This window comes from Sminthopsis crassicaudata, chromosome 6 (assembly GCF_048593235.1).
Source record: "Sminthopsis crassicaudata isolate SCR6 chromosome 6, ASM4859323v1, whole genome shotgun sequence".
Taxonomy (NCBI): Eukaryota; Metazoa; Chordata; class Mammalia; order Dasyuromorphia; family Dasyuridae; genus Sminthopsis; species Sminthopsis crassicaudata.
In genome coordinates, this window is record NC_133622.1 from 254,431,012 (window position 1) to 254,456,309 (window position 25,298).

A 25,298-nucleotide genomic window follows, 5' to 3' on the forward strand; every position below is an offset into this window, starting at 1 on the left:
TTGCTTTGGGCTACAGATCTATTAGTAGCTTCTTTCAGGGTTCAAGGAAGAGGGGGAATTCAAATTTCACGATAGCTAGATTCCTCTCTCCCAGCTCTATTAATAGTGCATTCAAGCCTCCCAGGCCTTCTTGTTTGACCAATTGGACCTGTCAAATGGGTGTGAAGTAGAACCACAGAGCTGTTTTACTTTGTATTTAATTACTAGCAATCTGTAGTATTTTTTCATGTGTCTTAATAGAGTGATTTTTTTCTTTTGCAAATTATCTGTTTATAACCTTTGATCATTTTATCTTTTGGGGCATTTAAAAATTATTAGTAATTTTTAAATTTTCAATTTATAAATCAAGAGAGAACTTTAAAGGGAAGGGGGCAGGAAGTTGCCAGAATTTCTATTGTTCAATCATTGTTTATAATCCCCACAAAGTTATGTTAATATGATACAGAGTCCTACATTGTATTGCTAATTTGTGTGGAATTAGTCAGAACGAAGTATAATTTTTATACAGAGACCATGTTGGAAAATATTTGGGAAACACTTTCCTAATATTTTACAAGTGTGTGTAGATTCTTATTTTGTTCTAACTTTTTTAGGCACGAACTGCTTGAGGAAGCTCGAAGACAAGGCCTGCCTTTTGCTCAGTGGGATGGGCCAACTGTGGTTGTGTGGCTCGAGGTAATGACATTTCTGAAAACTCCAGAAAGAGGCTTTTCTGGAATGCTTGTAGTACATGCCGTAATGTAGAAATGGATATTCAGTTTTGCTTTCTCTTTCCTCCAGCTATGGGTCGGGATGCCTGCGTGGTACGTGGCTGCTTGCCGAGCAAATGTGAAAAGTGGGGCCATCATGTCTGCCCTGTCAGATACTGAAATACAGCGTGAAATTGGAATCAGTAATCCTCTACATAGGTTAAAGTTGAGGCTGGCTATTCAAGAAATCATGTCCTTGACAAGTCCATCTGCCCCACCCACGTCACGAACGGTAAGAGCTAGTGGTCAAGGAAGAGCCTCATTAAAAGTCATATATCCCTTGTGTATGGCTGATGGTAATTAATAGGAAGTGCATGGTTTGTGTCTTGGTTATCCTAGTAGGCTCTTACTAAGTGTCCAATGGATTTAAAGAAACTTTGTAAAAGTGTCTTTGTGCAAAGCTTGGGTGGAATAACATTCTGATTAACTACAAAATTAGAAATAAATTTCCAGACAATCATATGTTTGCATGTGAGCTTGTTATAAAAATTCAGTAAAAGCCTCTGAAAACTGCTCCTGAAGAAGGAAAAAGAAAAATTTGATGGCGTAAATATTATATCTATGTCCTCCCAAACCTGATTTGTTTCTCCTTTACTAATTGGAATTTAAGACCAGCCAGTGAAGTTTAATAGAATTTACTATTCAAACTTATTTTAAATATATTTTTTTTCCTCCAATGAGAGAATAATAATCTTATTCTTTTTTTTGCTGAGGCACTTGGGGTCAGGGCTAAGGGTCTGAGGCCAGATTTGAACTCAGGTCTTCCTGACTTCAGGGCTGGTTCTCTATCCACTGCACCAACCAGCTGCCCCATGATCTTATTCTTTAAACAATCACAATAGTATACATCAATGTCTCTTTGTACCAGATAACAGCTTGAACCTTCTTTCAACTTTCATAAAGAAAATTACTTAGATTTCTCTGTCATTCTTTGAGATGCTTTTTAAAAAATTGATTGCAGACTTTTAGAAGCAAACTAGCTTTTATTTTAAGATGTCTCAGTTTTGGTTCCTTGTTATTCACAATTAATTTTAATCATTATAGGAAGCAGGATTATAATGTTAAATCTAAAAAACAGAGAAAATGAATTTCCTTTTATTTTACAATGTAGAGAATTGGTATTTTTTGATCACCTAATACATTTTAGAATGTATTTGCATAATGAATGACAGCTGCCTGGTCTTAAATTCAGCTTTATAATCATCTTTTGCCAAAAAGAAAAACCTTTATTTAGATAAAATCCTCAGTCCTTACCTGTTTAATACAATTCCTCTTTAAAAAGAGAAGACTGTTGGTGTTTAACTTTTGAAGGCCTGAAGTGCTCCTGGGGCCTGAGGTTTTCCCGCCTTTTATTGCCAAAGCAGCTCGGGCAAGTGTCCTCAGAAAGCAGGTGCTCCAGGTTAGCACCATCACTGCCAAGTGGTGACTGCTGCAGCTCAAGTCCCAAAGCCTTGGATGTCCCTGTTGCTCATGTTCTGCAACCCACCCTTTCCTCTTTGTTACTGCTCTCCTTTCCTGGGATGGGACTTATTCTCACTGGGGTCATGTCAGACCACGGGGAATGTCTGGTTAACACATGAAGAGATGGAAAACCTGACGGCAACGCCACAAACGGTCAGTCCGCATACCCCCTCGTTGTTTGATTCGTGTGCTGCTTTTTGTTTCCCACAAAGTTATTGTGTGTGTGTGTGTGTATATATATATATATATATATATATATATATATATATATAGTATTATATGTGCATATTGTATATATGTGTAGAATTATTGAAAATAATTATTCCTTCTAGGTATTAATTAATTGGTTAAAATCAGAATCAATATTGATAAGATTTAAATTTTTAGTCTCCTGAAATTAGGAGTGTAACTTTATTTAGCTCCTCTCAGAGAATCTTAATCTATTTACTAATTTCTGCTAATTTCAACATAAGACCTTTCCTCCCTTCCTTCCTCCCCCCTTATTTCCCTCCTTTTTTCCCTCTTTCCTCCCTCCCCTCCTTTCTTTCTTCCCTCTCTCTGTTATTTCCCTCTCTTCCTTCTCCTCTCCTTTCTTTTTCTTTCTCTAGAGGTGTACAGCATGAAAAAAGGACCCTGCTCTTTATTGCATAAAGAATACCAGTAGATTTGCATGGCTGTTTCATGATGCTTTTGTCGTTGTCCTTGAACTTAGTTTGCTCATCATGAAGTTGCATGTGTCCTACAGCATTTACTGGCTTGTTTTATGAACTTACACTACTAACCGTTGTCTTCTTTTGCTTTTTTAACCATGTAACATCAGGACGATGAGGAGGGAAGCTGGGCTCAGGTTGGAGACTTTCTCTGATTTGTTTCTCATTATGTTTACCTTCTCCCAAAGCAGGGAATACTGGGAAGCTTGTACTTTTCTCTAATTGCTTAAAAACCGTTTGCTAATCAATCAGAAATGTCCAGAGGTTTCCACCCTTTGGGTAAGCCTCATGGACAATTTTGAAAATCTTTCGGGGGTAATTTTGATGGAAATTTGTGATTGACATGAGCTTATGTATAAAACGCTATCTCTGTTTCAAAAAAGGGCCTGATGCTTAGACGAGTCTCCTGAAGTTATTGTTCTTTGGTGGTGGGGAAGATTCTTGCTTCTCTGTTGTTGTTGTTATTGGGGGTTTTCAGATTATAGGCATATGCTTTGCTCTGTGAGGGGAAGATAGAAGGGGATCCTCCTCTAGTCCCTTCTAAAGACACAAACCAGGGAAGTATCCGCTGCAGAAACCCTTGTCTCATTGAGCTGACATCAGCACTTCCTTTCTGGATTGACGGAAAATGACATTGAGCAGGGAATCAGGGCCCCTAAGAACTTGTGTGACATCAACAGGACACCTACTCTTTCTTTGAGCCTCTTGTTTACTCATCTGTAGCACTGGGTTGGAGCTGATGATCCCTGGGATCAGAAATGGATGCAGTACTGGTCCCTGTTTCCCCTTCAGAGGGTCCTCCTACTGTGGAAGGTCAAGACGCCCTTGTCTCTGAACATCTCATAGTAGTCTTGCAGTTTGTTTAGTAAGACCCAATTCTGGAGAAGGCTCCGTGGCCTGCAAAGACAAACACCCAGCGCACCTGCCAGAGCTCCACGAGCGGCTTAGGTGTTGTTGGAGGCAATACCTGGACTTGAGAAAGTGGCAGGTCATGTCTGGTGTGGGACAGGGTCCTAACGTGGGAGGATCCTCCACATCTGTAGATGTGGAGGAGAGCGTGTGCAGGGGAATGGGGAGAGGCACGAAATCTGGGGCTTGTGGTTGGTCTATTTTGCCGGCAATGGAGAGTGCAGAGAAGGGACAAAACTGCCTGGAAAGATTGCTTGGAGCCCTAATGGGAAGTCACCTGATGGGCAGAGTTTCCTCAGTGGGGCAGTGGGCAATAGGATCAGAGCTGCACTTTAGTAATATCACTTTGGCAGCCATGAAGGGGAGGGATTGGTTGGAGTGGACATAAGAGAGGGAGACCAATAGGGAGGCTGCAAAATTGGTCCATGGAAGGGGTAGGGCACTAGGGGACCTAGAATACGCTCAGTGAAGAAAGGACACGGTCAGCTTAGCAGGGCCTCTGACTCCAGAAACCTGGGCTCTGTGTGCAGGGGTAGCAAGCTTCAGCCAGAGGTGTGGAAGTGGTCATGCAAGGGTTAATGAGCAGGAGGAAAGCCCTGGAGGACAGGCCCACTGAGGAGGCAGCTGGGCCCACCTTTCATAGCCTCAGCTCTCAGTGCTAGGAATGGATGCAACAGCACGTTTAATACCTCAGTGCTTGCCCCTGGACCTCACTCTTCACAGGCAGACATGGTCCAAATGAAGGTTCTGCTGCAGGTTAGATGGAAAAGTCCCAGGGAGTGTGCAGAGCAGGTGGTCAGACCTCTTGTCTCGTGCCATTGCCCCTGAGAAGATGGCTTTGGTTTCTGATAGAGAACTGTCATTTAAGGCTCAGGGCCTCAGGGGCTTCAGAAGCTGCTTAGTTGTAGCTCGGGTAAAAATCACGTTTGGATTTCATATTTAGAAGATTGACCTTTTCCTTCATGCAGCTGACTTGGATTTCTTGAACCTTCTTTATGTCCAAATAACTTGGAATCCTTAGTGATTTAGCGTCATTTGGATCACCTCTGACTAGTTGTGGGGGAATATTGTTAGGAAATTCCTAAGTGATCTTCTCTCATCTTCACCCAGATTCATCTTGGTCTGGGTGGATGCTGAACTCAGCAAGTTCTTTTCAGATGATAACGATCATTTAGTGCAAATAGAGTTTCATTAAGACTTCTATTTCAGGCTCATTTTTCAGCAACATTTGAATTTCGTTTTCTCCTAAACTTAGCTTAGAGGCACAAAACTTGATTTATAGCAACCTCTTTGTTATAGAAGTGGCAGGTGAGGAAGAATAACTAGGATTGGCTGTCAGCCTTTGACATAGGTTTCATGTCTGAGCACTTAAAAGCCCACACACAGCCTCTTTGCTCCCTGGTAACCCTGCTGTGTAGCTTCAGCTGTCTGCATTTGAAGGTCAGAGAGTTTAGTCATTCTTGGAGACGATGCTTTTTTTTCTCCATGTCCGTTGGTTGCCAGATCTTAGAGATGCTAACTCCATAACCTCCCCTGTTAATCCACCCTGCCAGATTGGTTTTCTCAAAACCTAAGGCTGCCATGCGCCTCCTTCTTTGAACCTTTGCACTGCTACCTGAAGGCCTTCTGATTTCCTGGCTCCCTTCTAGACCCACCTTTGGCCCAAGGCCTTTCCCAGACCAATGTGCCTCACCTAAATCTTGTCTGGGCCTCCTGACCTTCATGTTGTCTCCTGTGTAGAATGTAAGTTCCTTGAGGGCAGGAACTGTTTATATCTTCCCCAGCTCCCAGTGCCATGAAGCAAGTGAGAGTTAGGGCTTTATTTTTTTGGCTTTACTTCACATCATGACTTTTGAAAGCCACTTGGTAGTATTTTTCTTTCCCTGTTTTTGAATAAGAAACATTTCTCATAGGAAGTCCTCCTTCCAGGAGTTTGCTCCCCCACCACTTGGAAAGGGTTTCATGAGTGGCTCTCTCCTAGAAGGCAGCCACGGCCACAGAGGTGCAAGGAAGCTCAGCCACTCTCTGCTGTTAGTGGCTTCAGAATACAGAACTCTGTACAGCAAACAGTGACAGCCATTGGCCACTCGGCCTCCTCCTGGAGGCCTCCCGCCCCTCCCGAGGCTGTCTGTGACCACCGGCTGCAGGGTAGCACTGGCATTCGTGCTTCACGTCCATATACTTTGGGAAGGTTCCTAGCCACAAACCCAGCCTCCATTTGAGGCTGGCCATCTTTGAGCACAGATTTGAGGGGCTGTGATTTTGCCCCTGGTTTTATCAGTGGGGTCTTGGTCCACAATGAAGTTTGTCATGGTTGTGAGTTCATTGTCAGAAGATTAGATAAAACTGGCATTTATTCTCCCCAGCCCTTTGCCATTTGGGAGGCCCAGCTCTTTGGCTCAGTTTGGGTAGGAAATGGTCAGCCAGAAAGAACCCAGTCCTCCAGTCTTTGTGTGCACCTGGTGGTCTTGGGTCCTTTAGAGAGACACTGAAGAATAGTGCTTCGGAGAGCCACCTGACATGCCTGCTTACTTGTAGCTCTGGGTTAGGCGGCGAAAGTCTGCTTCCTTGGGAATATGAGCTTGCTTGTTAGTGTCCTGCCATCAGTCACTCCTGACCTGAACCATTTGGGCCTCCTGCATCTACCCAGTGTGCATTAATAACCTGCCCAGAGAGAAGGCTTTAAGCTTGCAGAGCACTTTCTTCACAGTGACCCTGTGAAGGAGCCTGTACGAGCAGCATTGTCCCCATTTTACAGATGACTAAACTGAGGCTCTATTATATAACTTGCGCATGTGAACAGACTTTTTTTTTTTTTTTTTTTTTTTTTTGCTGAGGCAATGGGGGTTGTGACTTTGCCCAGGGTCAGAGAGCTAGGAAGTGATAAGTGTCTGAAGCCAGATTTGAACTCCGGTCCCCTGACTTGAGGGCTGGAACAGACATATTCTTATATGAACGTAAGTGTCTGAGGCAAGCTTTTTGCACCGGCCTCCTGATCCCAAGGCCAGTGCAGCATCTCCTTTGCAAAGTTGTCTTCCTCACAGAGAATCGGTTATTGTAGCAGAGCATACAGAGTATGTGGTTGCAGAATCCCACTCACAGGAGCCCTTGACTGCCACAGGAGAGATTTCTACTTTATATCTGCCATAGACATCTGATGAACCTATCTCCCCTCAGCCCCCATCCCCACCCCCAAATCACGTATTTGAAAGCTCGGGTTTGGCCAATCATTTCCAGTTGTTCATGAGTCATGACTTTTCTTTGTGTGTTGTTTGACAGTCGGTGAGAATCGGGGATTGTAACTGTATTCTTGGTGATTCTGCCAAGGCAGGTTTATGTTTTCAGTCACAGAAATACCCAGATGTGAGAAAATACAATATCTACTTGGTAATTGCCGCCTGAGTAAAATGTCCTTAGGTCCGGAACTAGTCATCCTTCCGATGCAGGCGTAACAGTGTATAATATAAACAGAAGGGTCTGCAGCACTCCTCTCTTTTAGCTGTTCAAAATAGAAAGGCAGTTTGACAGTCATGAATTTAACTTGTCTGGTGCATTGACTCGGTTTCTCCTCAGTAACTCTTGACTTCTTTTATCAAGCAGACACTAGCCTATGGCGACATGAATCATGAGTGGATTGGCAATGAGTGGCTCCCCAGCCTGGGGCTTCCTCAGTATCGAAGTTACTTCATGGAGTGTCTCGTGGATGCTCGGATGCTCGACCATCTGACCAAGAAAGACCTTCGAGGACAGCTCAAGATGGTGGACAGCTTTCACCGGTAAGTGGATCTGGAGGAAGCAGGACTGTGGCGGCAGAAGTCCCCGCCCGTGGCTGCCCCTGAGTGTTTCCCTTTTCCAAACAGAAACAGCTTCCAGTGTGGAATCATGTGTTTGCGAAAACTAAATTATGACCGGAAGGAACTGGAAAGAAGAAGAGAAGAAAGTCAGAATGAAATCAAAGGTTCGTGCTGTAATCTTGCTTGCAGTCTTAGCCATCCTAGAGCAGGCATTCTTCAGGTGCACCCGCTCACAGCCTCAGCCAGCAGCAGGGGACGTAGGGGGGTGGGGATCTAGTGGGCCTGTGGGGGAGAGACAGGACCAGCACCAGCACCAGTCAGAGCCGACCTTTTCCTATGGCCCTTGTGGCCAGGGCAGCGTTTCATCCTCACCTCCCTTCCCTGTAAGGTCCTGGTGCTGCTGATGGTCCTGGCGGTGCTTGTGGACGGGAGGCTTTATCGTGCTCAGTAGGCCTGCACTTGGCGTGTCTCGTTTCTGCCTTTTGCTGCTTGGGTGACATGGGGGAGTCTGGCCCTCTGCTTGCCTCTGAACCTCTCAGCAGGTGCTGCCAGGATTCACATCCCCACCTTAACCTTCCCCTTCACTGCTCCCCGCTTCAGGCTCCTTCTCACAGAAATGAAGGCCCTAGGCTAGATCAGGCTGATAACCGGACCCGGGAGAGTCTGAGGACAGTCCTTCGCTCATGGCCGGAAGATGGGGGCAGCCGGGTCCGGCCCGCTCTCCTGCCTGAGTGACCAGCATCGAGTGATCCTCCCTGCTTTTCCTTTCCCTCTTTAGAGGTCCTTGTCTGGAGCAATGACCGCGTGATCCGCTGGATTTTGTCCATTGGCCTCAAAGAGTACGCCAACAACCTCGTGGAAAGTGGCGTCCATGGTGCTCTGGTGGCCTTGGACGAGACCTTCGACTTCAATGCTCTGGCCCTCCTGCTGCAGATCCCCACTCAGAACACACAGGTGAAGCTGGCACCTTTCCCTTTCCCAGCATTGTGCAGGCCCCGGGTCACTCAGACTCACCCAAGCTGGGACTTAGTCCCACCCTTCTCCAGTCCTGGCCCTCTGCTCCCCCCCTGTGGCCGCCAGAGCCATTGCAAGGAGAGCTCCCCTTTGCATCTTCTACCACTTCTCATTCTCCTGTTTGGGGGAGTGACTGGGTCCCCTGGGACAATGGCCCCTCTCTACCCTGGCTGCCCGGCCTGTGCTGCCCTGGATTCCATGGCATCCTCCACCCCGACAGGTCAGGGCAGAGTCCCCCTGTCTCAAGGCTCAGAATCACCTGCCTTCCTTGCCTTCCTCACCTCACTCATAGGGGCCCCCCCCCCCCCGGGACCCCTTGGGAGATAATCCATGATTTAAGGGCTGCATATAAATGCTGACTGATAGAAAGGATTTGGTGAAGACTGTCGGAAAATGGATTGCCGTACAGCCACCTGCTTTGATCTTGTTTCTGCAGGGAGATTGCCTTAGGAATATGGTGGTGGCTTAACATATTTAGAGCTTTCAGAAAATAAGCCAGAAATCCCTTAAAGATTCTCTAAGATTAATGGAAACTCCATTTGTTTTGTTTTGTCTGTTTTTTCCCTTAGGCTCGTGCTGTTTTGGAAAGAGAGTTCAATAACCTTCTAGTTATGGGCACTGAGAGAAGGTTTGAGGAAGTAAGTTTTAGGCCTAAGCACATGAGATGCTTTCAGCAGATGTGGGTTTGAACTCGGTTTCTGAGGTGGACGTTCCTGAGGGGATTATTTGGCATCATGGCATCAGTTACTGGGGATGGAGTACCTGTATCTCCTTTCCACCGACTGGGCATATGGATTTGTGACTGAGCACCTTGTCTCTGTTTTTGCAAATTTCACAATTAACGAAACATTCGAATATCTTTTTTCTGACACAAGATTTTTTTTCCTCTTTAAATTCTGACATTTTCTCCTGTTGAGGCTGAAAGAGATCTGGGAGATTTTGCTTGTTTCACATTCTTGATCTGGCACACATTCCCCATGTCCCCAGAGCTCTCCTCCTGTGGGAAGTACAGGAATCATTTGGGACAACCCAGAATGCCGCCCTGGGTAGGAAGTCAGCCAGAACACGAAAGTCCCCTTGTAACGTTTAGCCTGAAATACTGGGTCTGCCTTTGGCTGCTGCACCTGACCCTCAAACAATCCCACTTAGCCAAGCAGTGAAGGCAAAAACTTTCAATGCTAGACCATGATTATTGTTTTCAGACCCAGAAGATGAAGGTTGGGACAGGATGTGACCAAAGGTTACCAAAAATGTTGAGACACTTGATGGAATATTACCTAAACTTGTTGGGTCTGTTTCATTCCTTACCTGTAATGAAGGGCTTCAGCCTTCCTGGGCCGGCCTTGTCGCCCTCACTCTGCCCAGATCCTCCTGGGATTGCAGAATTTTTGGAGGAGTCTGTGTTTGAGTGTAGGGCTGGCTATCCCACAAGCCCCTGGAATCCCCTCGGGCTGCCATCTGTGCCGAATCATTGAGGAAAGTTTGGGGGGGGGTCTCTTGCCAGCCAGGCGTTGGCCCCTCAGGCCAAGAGAACACCTTGGGGTGCAGGAATTAGGTTCATGCAACTTCGAGAATGATTATGCTCAGACAGTGACCAAATGGGGCACATGTGGGGCCTGGCCTGGACAGAAAAAAAGTGCCTGCAAAGGTTTGGCCCGGCTTTCTCTGGGATTTTTACCGGCTTCTCGACTTTCCAGGATGATGATAAAAGCTTTCGAAGAGCCCCTTCATGGAGAAAGAAGTTTAGACCGAAGGACATTCGAGGTTTAGCTGCTGGATCGGCAGAGACCCTCCCTGCAAATTTCAGGGTCACCTCGTCTATGTCTTCACCCTCTATGCAGCCAAAGAAAATGCAAATGGACGGTAGGTGCTCTTTTCTCTCTTCTCAGAGCCTGCTTGGAATTCTGTTGTGGTTGGAGTGTAAGTTGTTTAATTATCTAAACTCTCCTGATTAATCAGTTTTAAAACCTTTGTGTTCCTGGTGCATGTGCTGCCTTGAAACTTTTCCTTGCCCTTGGAGCGTTTCCTCCAGAGTACTTGTTGTCTCTGCTTTCTGCCAGCACGCTCAGGGCCAGCCAGGCTTTCTCGGGCCTCCTGAGAGCACATCCCTGCTCCTCACTAGTGGCTCTGGTGCTTCCATCTCCCGAGAGGGATTCTGACCACCATTGGTGGCCGGTGTATCTGTGGGACTGTGGACTTCAGGGCTTCAGTGTTTCTGATTCCTTTGGTTACATCTTCATCCACCAACAGATCTGAGCTCGTCTTCATCTTTATATTTAATCTGTAGGCAAAGGGTCTGTCCCTCCTTGGTAGATGATGTCGGGGGATACAGAGGAGCTGACACAAGATTGTTTTCGAGATGCTCTTCTAACTAAGATCCAACTTTCAGGATTGTCTACAACCTTAGCTTTCCTCGTCATATAATCTTATCTACTTCAAAACGGGCAATTTCTAAATTTAGGTTAGTTACTCATATCTCCTCCATCATTCTTTGAAGAAAATACCAACAGGTCAAACTCTTTCTTGGGTACTTTTAGGGTCAGAAGATGACCCTCGTCTATTTGTTTTAATTGCATGTAGCCTAAAGATTGACACAGATTCTGGCCAGCTTTCAAAGCAAAAGAAAAAACACTCAAAATGGAAGCACATTTGAGAAGAACACCCTTTGCACCCCAATTCTTGTCACCTCCTGGTGTCCTAGAGCATTTTTCAGGGCAGCTGGGCATTCTGGGAAAGGAAGTGTCTTGGCGTCCTTGAAGCATGGATGGCTTCTGGAGGTCTTATCCCAGGAGGCAGCACATTCAGAATGGACTTCTGTATTTGAAAATCAATTTTTTTATTCAGCTTTGTTCTTTGTATCAGGAATGCACTTCAAATACAGAGAATAGTGTTTGAAAATCAAATTTTTCATTCAACTCTGGTCTTTTTATCCTGAATGCTTGAAAATCCTCTATTTCATTGACCTTTTCCTCTGGAGGATTACACTTAGTTTTGCTGGGTGGTGATTCTTGGTTATAATCCTAGCTCTATTGTGCTCTGAAATAGCATATTCCAAGCCTTTAATGTAGAAACTGCTAAATTTTCTGTTATCTTGACTGTAGCTCCACTATACTTGAATTGTTTCTTTCTGGATGCTTACACTATTGAAAACATCCAGAAAGAAACCATTCCCAGGAACATTGCAACCAAATGTTCTGGAATTTGGCTGTAACATTCCCGGGAATTTTCATTTTGGGATCTCTTCCAGGAGGTTATTGGTGGATTCTTTCAATTTCTATTTTACCCTCTGGTTTTAGAAAATCAGGACAGTTTTCCTTGATAATTTCTTGAAAGATGACTTCCAGGCTCTTTTTTTGATCATGACTTTCAAGTAGACCAGTGATTTTTAAATTATCATTCCTGAATCTATTTTGCAGGTCAGTTGTTTTCCAGCGAGATATTTCACTTTTTTCCTTTTTTTTTTCCCTTTTTTTTGGTTGTGCTTTATTGTCTCTTGATTTCTCATAAAGTCATTAGCTTTGATTTGCTCAATTCTGTTTTTAAGGCTATTTTCCTCAGTGAGCTTTTGTAGCTCCCTTCCCAATTGGGCATCGATCCATTTTCAAGTATGCTTGTGATTATCCTGTGCCTTTCCAGAACTGCTGTGTTGTGTAATCATATCTAGCAATTAGCTTATTTGTGCCAAATTGGGCATCTCAAAGGGATTTTGATGACCTGGAGAGTATGAAAAAGAGAAACACCCTGCAAGTATTCCTATCGATTTATAATGTCAGCAGCAGTTTTTAAAAGCTGGTGCCATTTTTGCTGTCTTTCTTTCCTGAGATTTTGGTCTCCCTCATCCGGATGTGTTGCGCCTGTCTCCTGAGGCACCTTCTTCACTATTTATCTGACACTCCAAGGGATTGTTCATCCCTGGTTGACAGTTGATTCAGACATAGCAGACAGAGAGATGGAAAGAGATTTCCCATGACCCTCCTCTCCTGTTGCTTCCTGGGGTGGGGGTAGGCCCCTTAGAGACCCCTGGGGCCAGTGTCCAGCTGTCATTCATTCCCACACCTCTCCAGAGAGATTCCCCTCCCAACCACCATTGGGGAAAGGTGCAGCCGCTGCCTCAGAATGTTTGGTGATTGTTCTCACTCGTGTGATTTTTAAAAACTAACTGCATGCTGTGTTCTGCACGCTTTCCTTCTGCGCTCTTGAAACAGGCAGTGTGTCAGGAAGCCAGAGGTTGGATTCTGCGACCGTAAGGACTTATTCCTGTTAAAGCCTTCTATTGGTGAGTAGAGAGAGCATGGCACCCACAAAGTGCCCAGTGGGTACCAGCCCTTTGGGACTTGGTTTCCCATGGCTGAGTCTCCTTGGCGTTTCTCCCTGGATAAAGAGAGAAAGAGAGGGGGCAGTGGGTAGAGCACCAGCCTTGAATTCAGAAGGACCCGAGTTCAAATCTGGTCTCAGACACTTAACACTTCCTAGCCATGACCCTGGGCAAGTCACTTAACCCCAGCCTCAGGGGGGAAAAAATCATTGAGAGAGAGACAGACAGACAGACAAGGATCCTTCCTTGTTGCTTGAGCAGTGTGGATTAGCTGGCCCTACATACAATGTTAACACTTAGTAGGTTCTTTATCCTAGCCTTCCATGGGATGGACCATAATTCTCCAAGTCTCATTCATTTCATTTTTAAAAATATTTTACATCCTTTTGTACTGTAGAGGTACTAAGGTTACTCTTCACTCCCAGCTGCTCTGGAGTCAGGGACTAGAGTAATTTGAGAATTTTACCTGAGGCTTGGCTAAGTGAGCGCCCCACACGCCACTGTCCCGTGGCTGCCTTGCCTTGCCTTGCCTCTTTCCAGTGTCCAAGTGGGAAAGGTGACGTTTCCTCTGATGGTTCTTATTTACAATTTACACCAGCAGCTTTTCCCTAAGACTGGAATAGGCTAATTCATTTGGAGCAGGGAGCCGCTAATCTAACATGTTTCTTCCTAGGAACAGAGCTTTAATTAGGTTCCCAGGTGACAAATGCAAATGGTAAATGGGCCATTTTCAGTTACAGTCATTTGAAATCTAAATTCTACCAATAAGCCCAAGTCTTCTCACGGATATAATTTGCATTCTTTGTGGTACAGATTTTACTTAAAGGTTCATAGCAGGTCCATCCCTGGATTTTGGAATCAGGCCATGAGGCAATCCAGTTAAGAGGGTCATTGAAACATGGCATTGGGCACACGAAACACAAAGCCAGGGATTGCTGGCTTGTGGCCACTTCCCATCGTTTGGGTTTTGTGAGACCAAATCCTTAGCCATTGGGTCTCAGGAGGAGCAATCTCTTCTTCAAAGGGATTCTCCCCTTTGACCCTTGGGAGGCTTGAGTCTCTTTTCTCGGGCACACTTGCTGTTGAAAAGTTTCCAAGCTAGGCCGGCTTGGTTTTGTACGGTCTCAGTGCCTGACTTCGAGACATGCTTCAGTAACTTTGTTTAGGGACATTTCTTCCTGTAATTAAAAAACGTGGGTTTTTCTCGGCTAATTAATTCCTTAAAGAAGGTAGCGTGGGTTGGGATTTAGGCTTTTCAACGGCTTCTTCACTGACCTTTGGCTGATAGCCACTCATTTCCGTGTGCTTTTTTTTTTTTTCTCCTAGTTTACCCACACTACTTCTACAGATGATTATGCATCGTTCTGAACTCAGCCAAGACCACACTTTAGAATTGAGTGGATCTTTAATCTGTTAATACTTGTTATATGGACAATGAGATATTTTATTACAGAGTTTTTAATTAGTAAAAAAAATTCATGAATACCATAGAGAAAATATTTTAGAATTAAATGTTTCTTATATTTATGTAAACTTATGTGACTTCATTTATACGGTTACTTACTTTTTCATGTGTATCCAGATTATAAATATCTTTTCCAATCAATTCATGAGGTTCTTATACTTAATTTGTTAGTCAACTGAATGTACTGTAATGCTTGTAAGTATAAATCCTATGAGCAAATAGGGTTTTTTTGTAAATTATGCAGTTATTGTAATTATCATTGTTTAATTTTTTTTAAAATAATAAATCTGACCGCAATGAGGATTTTACTACATTTGTAAAAAGTGCCCTATGACCACGGAGTAGGCATTATCAATCATATTTGTAAGCTAATACTTCAAAAAGCAGACCACTGCGACCGTTTGGAAACAATCAGACTTTTCATTGCAAGCAGTTATGGTGTGTGATTTAATTACTGATCCACAGCTGATCTTTTTCCAAAAAGAAATTTTTCATTCTGTAGCATGGACTGATTTTAAATTTCCTATTTTAAATATGATCTTCTCTACTAAAATTTGAACTGAGAAACATGAGAACACTCTGGAGGCGTTCTAGACAAAACTGACTCAGGATGCTTTTGGAACTCTCTCTCTCTCTCTCTCACTCGTCAGTGGATAACTTGTCTCCAGTGACCACATATAAGCCATGAACAGAAAAGACTTCTCTCAGCCAGGAAGGGGGTTTGGAGGAGGGTCCAGGGCCAGGTCGCACGCCCCTCCCTCCCCATCCTCACCCCCAACCCACAAAGAAGTGCTTTCCTCCCGACGCCATTGGTTGAGAGGCTCTGATGCAATTTCTTAGAGGACCAATCACAACCCGCACTGCAGTCTCAAGGCCCGCCCCTGCCAGGATGCAGCGCCACCTTCAAGCCAGGCCTTACCTGCTCACTTGTCAGTCTCTCAGCATTTGTTGGTCAACTTGTTTCAAGTCTGCGTCTGGACACGTTTTGGAGCTTTTAATGGTTATAGCCATTACATTTCAGATTGTGGAGAATGTACCTTTTACTTTTGAAAATGGCACATTAAAAAGCCAAGGAGAAACTGGTGTAGATCATGGTGCATTATTTATTATGCAAACTATATATATATGTATGTGTATATGTATATATATATATATAGCTAGATCCAGATATAAATATATACATATGTGCATATATATATAGCATGTCTTTTTCCTATTCGTTTCTGCTTTTAATGTACTTGTATAACTCATTGTTACTGTTGTTTTTCTATTAATCTTTTGTGAACTTTCCAATTATGTAACAAAGTATGTACAGCCTACTTTTGAACTATTTTTATCACAGTATTATTTATTGCTTTCTTTCAATAAAGTACTGAAGCCTTTTCCACTGCCAATAAAACACCCACAGAATGAGCCATGGTTAATGCTGACCATCACCTACCGGCACAAGGCGTCAAATCTGGGAGGGACAAGAGCTGGGGGGGGGGGGGTCAGGATCCCTCTGGGGGCTGGGACAGGGTGGGGGCTGGCCTTTGGCTTCAGCCTGGGACGGGGCTTCTCCGAAGCTGCTTCCTGAGATCGGAGCCAAGGGGTGGGGGCTTCAGGGACATTCCTAGGGTCCCCGCTCTGCCTGCTCCACCGTTCCCCCAGTGGTCTGGATTCTAAAAGGAGATACAGGAGCCAGTCACCCAGAGGGGAGCTCTCGTACTCTTCTGACACTTTTCTGGCCTTTTCACAGTTGAACAAAAACTTGTGGGGCTTTATTGGGCCTGCGCACATATCTTATTAACTATCTGGAGGCAGCTTGATAGCTCAAGAGCTAGACCTGAATTCAAATTCAGCCTCACACACTTAACAGCTGTATTAGCCTGAGCAAGTCAGCCGCTGTCTGCCTCAGTTTTCTCATCTGTACAGTGGGGTTGGAAGCACCTTCCCTGGGTAGTTTTGGGGATCAAAGGAGCTAATAACTGTAAAGTACTTAAGTACTCTGTAAATGTCAGCCCTTTTTATTGTCCCTGAGGCTAAATTCTACCACAGGACCGAAGCTGTTTCTTCTAGTTCAGATCAACTTTTAATCTTTTTGCTTATTAAAAAAGCAGCTGAAGAAAGCCGCACCCAAGACAGGGGGCGATCTCTCATCAATCTGTCTGCCAGAATGTGCAAGGGGAAGAAATGTTGCCAGGTCTTTCCCCTTCGGGGTCTTTCCCCTTCGCAGTTTTCCTAATGAGTGAGCTCCAAATGGCTTTCTTATTAATTACCTGTTTGCTATTTTTTTTTTTTTTTTACACCATGAAAATCACTCGATTCTTATCTACTTTTAATCTGTTGAGGCAGTTCAGGTGGCCAAGTGGTTTTTCAGTAATTTCTTGGGTTTTCTTTTTTTCCTCGTGTCTCTGGTACTTGAGATCATTCCCTTTTTTACTTTGTTTTATTAACCTGAGGGGAAAAATTGTTATATCAGGATAGTTATGTGGAGAGTAAAATTATCCCATCTACATTAAAAGGGAGACTGAGGCAGAGCTCGGTGCCAGTGGCACTTTATTAAAGGGTCGTGGTCCCTTCTAATCAAGAGGACTCTCATCTTCCTCAGGACCCGAGATGCCGCCTCCCCTTAGAGCTGTGTACTTAAAGAGTTCCAGGTATGCTAAACAGAGAATAGGGATTTCATTGATCGGAAGTTATCAGTGATGTAAGTGCTCATGAGATGGTCACCTGTTGGACAAAGTATTGTCTGGAGGTATGGAAATATCCTGGGGGACCTTCCGTGATCTCTGCCTCGCTGGACCATCACAGGCAGTAGAGGGTCTTTAGTCAACTTCCTAGAGTGAACGAAGTGAATGCGGAATCTGTAGCTCCCAGCTCTGGGGCCCTTACATGCAGAATTTGGTTAGGATTCTGTCCATTTGATTGATACGAGGGAGTCCAAATGGATTATTTCTCCCATTCATCACTCAGTTTCTATGAAAAGGGGAGATTCTATTCCCTGTTTTGTGCTCTTAATCAGCCTCCCTACATGCTGCCCAAATTGTTCTCTCGTTCTGTGTAAGGTTAGTGTTCATTGAGCAAGACCTTCGACTGGGACCACTCCTCCATCACTTGCTAGCTCTGTGATCGGGGCCAGCCACCAGACATCAGGACATCAGGATGGTCTGGATGAGCCCCACCCTAGGGGCCACTCCCTATCTCTGTGACCCTCCAATGGTCCTCTGGGAAGTTGCCTTTGTTCTGTGCTTTATTTCTTCATTTCCTTAGAACGGCGTAGCCTCTTTCAGTTGGCGAATTCCATTTTCTCCACCTTTTCCTGCTAAGTTTTTGTAAAAGACCCTCGGGTTCCGGAGAAATATCAAGAGTCCATGTAGACCGTGCCCTCAGATGGGAAAACCGAAGCTTAGGACTAGGTGAGGTCTCAGCCTCAGAAACTGCTTGAACGCCGGTGCTCTCACTCCTTTCCCACGTTCCCCTTTCCCTTTCCCCTGTCACAAGGGGAACATAGAGTGAGCTTTTATCCAATGACTTTTCTGCCAGGACAGTTCTCACTTAACACAAGAGTTCTGGGTCAAAGGTGAAAGTTGAGTTTGTTACAGGCTGGCTTTTATCAGCATCTGCCTCCAAAACAAGTCCCTGGGAAGGGATGAGCAGGCAGTGACTGGATGGGCTTCCGTTTCTCTGCCTTACTAATAAGGACATCGTACCTATGAGGAGTTGTGCCAGCTGCCCCCATTAGGGGTATGTTCGTTCATTTGAGCCAATGGAGGCCTCCATATTTTGTCATTTATTAGCTGTGTGACCTAATGCAAATAAGTTAACCTACTGACCTGCTTGCTCATCTGTGAAATGGGAAAAATGCTTGGTACTGACCTTCTGGTTGTGAGGTTCAAATGAGCTCGTTGATGGGAAAGTGTCAAAAAAGAAAACAAAAAATGTAAATAAAACAAAGACAGGAAAAAAAAGTGCCATGTGGGATTATGTAGTGCTATTAAATTGTAATGACTCCTTGGGGAATCTGTGTCATTAAACAAACAGCTCCTGCCCTCCACAGTTCCAGAGATGTAGCGCCTGGTGGCACAGTGCTTCAATTGCCAGGCCTGACACTGACTTGGGCAAGTTCTTTAACCCTGTTTGCCTCAGTTTCCTCATTTGTAAAATGGAAAAGGAAATGGCAAACCAAGAAAACCCTAAATGGCAGAGCCTGAAACGACTGAACAACCCCAGGCTGCTCTAGTCCTAATCTTGGGCTCCTGTGGCCCTGCCTCCGGGACTTTTTGGGGTTGGCCAGTTGGTTTGTTTTTAAGAGCCAGTAGTAATTCCCCTTATTTCCCCCTTTATCATTTAAAAAATATTCTCCCCAATTACATATAAAAACATTTTTAACATTCTTTTTTATGTTGAGTTCCAAATTCTCTCCCCTCTTCCCTTTTTTTTCGAGTAAATTTATTTTTTAACACATATTGCTTTATGAATCATGTTGGGAGAAGAGAGAAAAATCAGAGCAAAAGGGAAAAACCATCGAGAGAAAAAAAACAAAAAAAAAAAAACCCAGAAAGGAATTGAACATAGCATGTGTTGATTTACATTCAGTCTCCTTAGTTCCTTTTCTGGAGGCAGATGACATTTTCTCAAAGTCTATTGGAATTGCTTTGGATCTTCTCCACTTCCTGAGAGCAATTCGGTGTAGGTTATACATAGGCAATCACGAAAAAACATTTCCCTGCTATATTGAGAAGGAAAACAGATCCCTCCCCCTAAGAAAAGAAAGAAAAAAAGGAAGAAAGTTTTAAGTATTTATTTTTATTCGACATTCAGCTTTTTCTTTGGAGGTGGACAGCATTTTCCCTCGGGAGTCCTTGGGGATATCCTGGATCACTGCATTGCTGAGAAGAGCTAATTTAAGTCCAGTTGAGCATCATATAATAATTCTGTTGCTGTGTACAGTGTTCCGCTTCTGGTCACTTTACTATGCATCAGTTCATATAGCTTTCCAGGTTTTTCTGATATCATCTTGCTTTTTATTTCTTATAGAACAATATTATTCCCACAACTTGTTCAGCCATTTCCCAATCATGGGCGTCCCTTCCATTTCCAATTCTTCGCCATCACTAAGAGAGCTGCTATAAATAATTTTGTATACATAGGTCCTTTCCCCCCACTTTTTTCTTTTTTGGGGGATACAAACCTAGTATAGTAATTTCCCATTTGGAGATTGCCCTTCAAGGTTTTTTAAGTTCTTTGCTCCCTAGGGCAACCTTGTTGCTCTCCCCAGTGTAGACATGACAGCAAGTATTCAGATAATTGAAGGCACCTAGCCTCTTCCCCCATTGCTTTTCTTTCTTTTTTTTTTTCCCAGCATGAAATAATGCCCCCTCTCCCACCCCCAATTCTCTTTGCTTTTTGTTTCAGCTTTGACAATCTGGAGCAGAATGGTACAATGCTGAGGGCGGCTGATTTAGCCAAGCTGTGGGATGGAAACCGGCCTGGCTGTGTTTAATACATAGGAAAAACTTTCCAAATAAATGTTTGCTGAGCCCGAGTTGGTTTTTCAGAGCTTTCTCATCTGTGAAATATGGAAAATAGAGCATCTGCCTTCTGGGGATCGTTGAGGATCAAAGAGAAGAGAGATCCGAAGCCCTTTACAGAAAAACGTCTGACCCCGGCCCGTGCGGTGTGTTGGGCTGAGAACATTTTAAAAAACTGCATTCCAGAAAATCAGCTCTGGGTCTTTCTGCTGCTGCCATCCTTGTTCAGACTTGCCCCACCCTTCCACTCTTGCAAACCCCATTTGGGGTGCCCTCGTCAAAGATCCTGAATCTGGATCTTCTAGTTCATTTTGCAAATAGGAACGGAGGCAAATGGGATTCAGTGACTTGCCCAGAGACACATAACTAGTAAGTGTCCGAGGCTAGCCTAGAACTCAAGAGGAGTGTTCCCGACTACAGACCCTGCCCACACTTGGGGAGACGTTCAGAGCTTAAGAGGCTCTGTGGAGCCCGCAATGCCTTTTGCGAGCTGGAATGGGTGATCTCGGATCTTCGGGCCTCAGTTTCTTCCTCTGTAACACTGGGGCAGAGCTGACTGACGGGGGGATCTTCCCAGGTTTGCATTTTCTCTCTTGAGCTATTCAGGGGACAGGCGGTTTGACTGATCTGGGTGGAAGGAGGCTTTCAGGAGGGCCGGAGGAATCAGGTTCTTCCAGCTCTGTCTGGGAAGGAAATGGCCCAGCCGAGTCCGAGGCAGCGCCCGGCTGGAGGGATACACTGTGGCAGCTCCAAGCTTAAGGAATACAAAGTAGCAGCTCCAAGTTCGAGGGATACAAAGTAGCAGCGCGGGGAGGGCCGGGTTCCCATGCTCCCCACCCCCAAACCCCGAAGGGATACAAAGTATCCGCAGGGGACGCGCCGGCTCCCGAAAGTTAGCGGGAAAGCCCTGGGGGGCCGAGGGCCCAGGCGGGGGCTGGGAGGAGAAAGGAAGGAGGAAGGGAGGGAAGAACGAATGAATGGCGAAGGAGCCTGGGCCGTCCCCTGGGTTCTCGGCTGGGAGGGACGGGCAGACGGACAGACCCAAGCGGGGCAGGGTCGCTCTTAGAGGGGGCGCGGGGCGGCCCGGCAGGACCGGTTCGGCTCCGCTCCGCCGGTGCTTCCTCCGGGATCTGCATCCCGGGCCCATCCCGGTGCTGACGACACAGGAAGTGTCGCGAGCGGAAACCGCGGCTGGACCGGAGCGGCGGGGCGAGGAGAGGAGGGCAGCGCAGGGCGGCGGGGGAGCTCGGACGCACGGAGCGAGGTGAGCGCACGGAGGCGGGACCCGGAGGCTGCCCGGGGTCTCGGGGCGGCCCGGGGCGGGGGCGCCGCCGAGGGAGGCCGGGGCTCGCTCCTCCGCCCGGCCCGGCTGGAGTTTCGGGAGGAAGTGGTGGCTCTTGGGGTGCTGCGGTTTGTGGGCTGCGGGTTTGGGGCGAAGGCGGAGGAGGAGGGGGGAGGGGACGTGCTGAGCGTGGATGTGGATGGGGTCGGGGAGCCTCCTCCGCCAGCCGGGGAGAGCTGAGCCCCTCTGCAGTCTGGGGTGGAGGTGGGGGCCGTGACCGGCGAAGGGGGTGCCGTCCCCTCCCCCGCGCCCTCCCTTCCTTCCCCTCGGAGCCGGGAGCGGACGCGAGGAAGAAGGCTCAGGTAGGAGCTGGGGGCGATGCGGCGGGGGACCCAGGCCTAGGGCGCGGGCCGGGCCGGCTCGGACCCAGCAGATAAATGGGTGTGGCGCCTTCCCTTCTCTCGGGTGCGCCCGGCCTTCTGGCCTCTGGGAACGCCGGGACCCCTCCCCCTCCGCCCGAGGGCTCCTTCTGCAGGCTCCCGCTTCTGGGGGAGGGGCGGGAGGGGAGGGCTGCGGGAGCACCGGCCCGCTTCGGGGCACTGAGGGCTTGGAATCGTGGCGGAAAAAGTTCTCCTGGGAAGGGAGGGGAGCCGGGACTCTCCAATTGTGTCTTCTGGAGGACCGAGAGCCCCTGGCACCAGGGCTGCCCGGGCCGGGGGGAGGGGAGTGTCTCCCGGGGACTCCCCGACTATTCGCCGCCGGGCCCCTGGAGCCGGAACCTTGGCGCTCGCCGTCCCACCGGCCCGGGAGCCTGCGGAGAGCGAGTCCTCGCCGAGCTCCGAGCCCGTCCCGGCATTCGGCCTCCAAGCCCTCCCGGACTCTGTGGCTTTCGCTCCCTCCCAGCCTCCCCGTGAGTCAGGGCCTCGTGCACCGCGAGCTCAGCCCGCTTCTCTCCCGCCGGCTGGAGGGCTGCTGGGATCCGAGCGTTCCCAGGAGGGGCCACTTCTCCCCCCGGCGGGAGCTCCGGGCCCGGGACGGGCTGGGGTCGCGTTCTGAGCTGCTCGGCCCGGGAATCTCCTCGGGACGGGGCCAGGGCCTGGCGGCCTCTACCAGGCCATTTCTTTAAAAGATTTCCCAAGGGAAGGCATGCCCAGCCCGCTCCCACACTTCGGGGCAGCTCTGCTGGGAGGGCCGTGATGGGCCCTGGAATTCTTATCTGAGAATTGGCTGAAGGGAAAAAAAGGGAAGCTTCCTGGGGACTGGATGCTCGGCTTCTAGTGTTTGAAGGGCTCTCTATTTTACAAGGAAGACGACATCCTAGCTGTGTGACCTTGGGCAAGTCACTTAACCCCAATTGTCCAAGAAGAAAAGAAGGAGAAAGAATTAAGATTCCTTTTTTCTTGCCCCAGATTGCCCAAGTTAGTCTGGGATTGCTGAGAGGCAAATTTCGGGGGCAGGACTAGCCACAGTGTGTCTTTCTGCCCCGAAGTTAGATGGATAAGGATGGGGGGGGGATAGGCATATGGACAGATCTAGATATCCTGTTTATATATGGCTGTTTGTCTCCCACTCGATCCTGAACAGCCAAGGCTGGGACTGGTTTTTGCTTGTCCATATATTTCTCCTTAAGCACTGTTTAGCATACAGTAAGTACTTAATAAATGCCCATTTCCTGGAGGAGTTTCTTTGGGAGGAAGTGGGCTCTCCCTCTCTGGAAGTAGCCAGGCAGAGGCTGTTGGCTTGCAGGAGATATCGGGGAAGGTTGAACCAGTTGCCATTGGTGGTCCAACTCTGCCATTTATGAGAACACGGGAAGGCTGTTATAATTGAACTCAATGGGGGTGGGGGAGGGTGGTTTTCCTTGGGCATTTTCAGTCCTTGGAACCCAGACTCGAGCTGACTTTTCTAGGCTCCTAACCCTCCCCCTCAGTCCTCCTCTTTAGCACAGAACTTTAGGAATGTTCTTTTCCCTGCCCAGCTACCACCCAAAGTCAGGCCTTTCACCTGGATTTTAGTAACAGCCTCCTCCTGGCCTCCCTGTCTCCTCAGCCTTTCTCCCAGCAGGTTTGGCCAGAATCCTCCCTCTGCCCACACCACACACTCCGTTCAATCAAGTCGAATCTCCAAGCATTGCTTCAGTTCCTCCCGGGTGCTCAGCTCTGTGCTGAGGGCTGGAGACACAAAGAAAGAAAGGCCCAACAGCCTCTGCCCTTACTCAGAAATCCCGGGGCTCCTTGAATCCATTATCGAGTCAACTGTTTGGCATTTCAAGCCCTTCCCAGCCAGCTGGACTCCTTGCTATCTTTTATCTTCTCCTGTTTTACTCCCCCTCTGTTCTCCAGTCTAGCACCCCGGCCTTACACCCAGCCCTTGTTTCCAGTCTCCAAGCACTTCCATTGGGGGTTCCCCTGCTTGAAATGTCCTTCCTCCTCCTCTGCCTCTCAGCAGTTCCAGCCTCCTTTCCTCCCTTCCCTCTCAGAACTGCTTCCGTGGATCTGATTGTTTTCAGCCTTTTTTTCCAATTAGAGGGAGAGCTTCTTGAGGGGAGGGGAAGCGTTTGTGCCTTTTTATCTTTAGGTCTTATGATGCTTGGCACATGGTAAGTGGACTGGCCTTGGGGGCTTCCTTGTGTTTCCACCCCAGGAGGCCCTCCTGCCCCACTGATCTCTGTTTTCTGCAGCTGGCTCTCTCCCCATGCAGCCTTCTCGGACATCTAGAGTTTCCCTCCCTTGCTGGGGTCGCCATATTGGTGTCAGATTAATACACATTCTCTTTAGCCCAGAACTTCCATGCCTCAGTCTCCCCAAGGAGCACATACAGCAAGCATTGGCCTGATCGGGTTACTTCCTGGTTTTGTTGTTGTGGTTGTTGTTAACTCCATTTGGAATTGTCTTGGCAACAATGCTGGAGGGGTTTGTCATTTTACAGATGAGGAAACTGAGGCAAACTGTGTTCCGTGACTTCCCCAGGGTCACATAGCTAGTGTCTGAGGCCAGATTTGAATTGAAGATCAGTGTGACTCCAAACATGCCCTCTGTCCATTGTACCATCTCCTAACCACCCACTTTGTAGCACCACCTGCCTAGCACTTAGCTACCCATGTTATTTTCTAGCATCACCTGCCTACCCGTGTTACTTTGTAGTACCACCTACCTACCTCTGTTACTTTGTAGCATCACCCCCTAGCACCCATATTACTTTGTAGCACCATCTATCTACCTCTGTTACTTTGTAGCATCACCCCCTAGCTCCCATATTACTTTGTAGCACCATCTATCTACCTCTGTTACTTTATAGCATCACCCCCTAGCACCCATATTACTTTGTAGCACCATCTATCTACATCTGTTACTTTGTAGCATCACCCCTAGCTCCCATATTACTTTGTAGCACTATTTATCTACCTCTGTTACTTTATAGCATCACCCCCTAGCACCCATATTACTTTGTAGCACCATCTATCTACATCTGTTACTTTGTAGCATCACCCCTAGCTCCCATATTACTTTGTAGCACCATCTATCTACATCTGTTACTTTGTAGCATCACCCCCCTAGCACCCATATTACTTTGTAGCACCATCTATCTACCTTTGTTACTTTATAGCATCACCCCTAGCACCCATATTACTTTGTAGCACTATTTATCTACCTCTTACTTTGTAGCATCACCCCCTAGCACCCATATTACTTTGTAGCACCATCTATCTACCTCTGTTACTTTATAGCATCACCCCCTAGCACCCATATTACTTTGTAGCACCATCTATCTACCTCTGTTACTTTATAGCATCACCTACCTACCCATGTTACTTCCTACTCAAAGACATTCAGTGATTTCCAATTTTTAGGCTTAAGTTTGTCTGGAAAAGGCCTTTATAACCTGACCTGACCTCCCTTCCCAGGCAGATTCTACCTTATTCTGTCATCCACACACATACTCTCTTGGGTCCAGTTCAGAGGGTTTTCTCTTTTCTCCTTACAGGAGACACCCACTCTCTTATTTCCATATCTTCCCTGTCTGGAAGGCACCCCCTCCCCCCTCTCCTTGCAGTTGGGCTCAAACATCACCTTACTATGGAGTTTT

The 25,298-nt window shown here is 46.7% G+C and overlaps 2 protein-coding genes across 15 annotated transcripts in view; both read left to right on the top strand.

Annotated features, from left to right (window-relative positions):
* The window catches only part of PPFIA1 (PTPRF interacting protein alpha 1), a 93,777-nt gene extending 77,955 nt beyond the window's left edge, over positions 1 to 15,822 (top strand). For 3 of the 6 annotated variants that reach the window (XM_074273295.1, XM_074273292.1, XM_074273293.1), the window contains 11 exons: positions 594 to 675; positions 781 to 981; positions 2,301 to 2,363; positions 3,031 to 3,057; positions 7,430 to 7,605; positions 7,690 to 7,787; positions 8,402 to 8,577; positions 9,207 to 9,275; positions 10,335 to 10,500; positions 12,843 to 12,913; positions 14,279 to 15,822. In XM_074273295.1, coding sequence (XP_074129396.1) covers positions 594 to 675; positions 781 to 981; positions 2,301 to 2,363; positions 3,031 to 3,057; positions 7,430 to 7,605; positions 7,690 to 7,787; positions 8,402 to 8,577; positions 9,207 to 9,275; positions 10,335 to 10,500; positions 12,843 to 12,901 — 1,117 coding nt within the window. In that variant the 3' untranslated portion in view covers positions 12,902 to 12,913; positions 14,279 to 15,822. Of the gene's footprint in view, positions 1 to 593; positions 676 to 780; positions 982 to 2,300; positions 2,364 to 3,030; positions 3,058 to 7,426; positions 7,606 to 7,689; positions 7,788 to 8,401; positions 8,578 to 9,206; positions 9,276 to 10,334; positions 10,501 to 12,842; positions 12,914 to 14,278 lie in introns of all 6 variants that reach the window. The other 3 variants (XM_074273291.1, XM_074273294.1, XM_074273290.1) reach the window with 2 other exon arrangements.
* Positions 15,823 to 20,330: 4,508 nt separating this feature from the next.
* The window catches only part of CTTN (cortactin), a 42,555-nt gene continuing 37,587 nt past the window's right edge, over positions 20,331 to 25,298 (top strand). For 4 of the 9 annotated variants that reach the window (XM_074273297.1, XM_074273304.1, XM_074273303.1 and 1 more), the window contains exon 1: positions 21,038 to 21,194. The gene's annotated coding sequence lies outside the window, so the exon portion shown is untranslated. Of the gene's footprint in view, positions 20,508 to 20,978; positions 21,195 to 25,298 lie in introns of those variants that run through there. The other 5 variants (XM_074273298.1, XM_074273300.1, XM_074273306.1 and 2 more) reach the window with 5 other exon arrangements.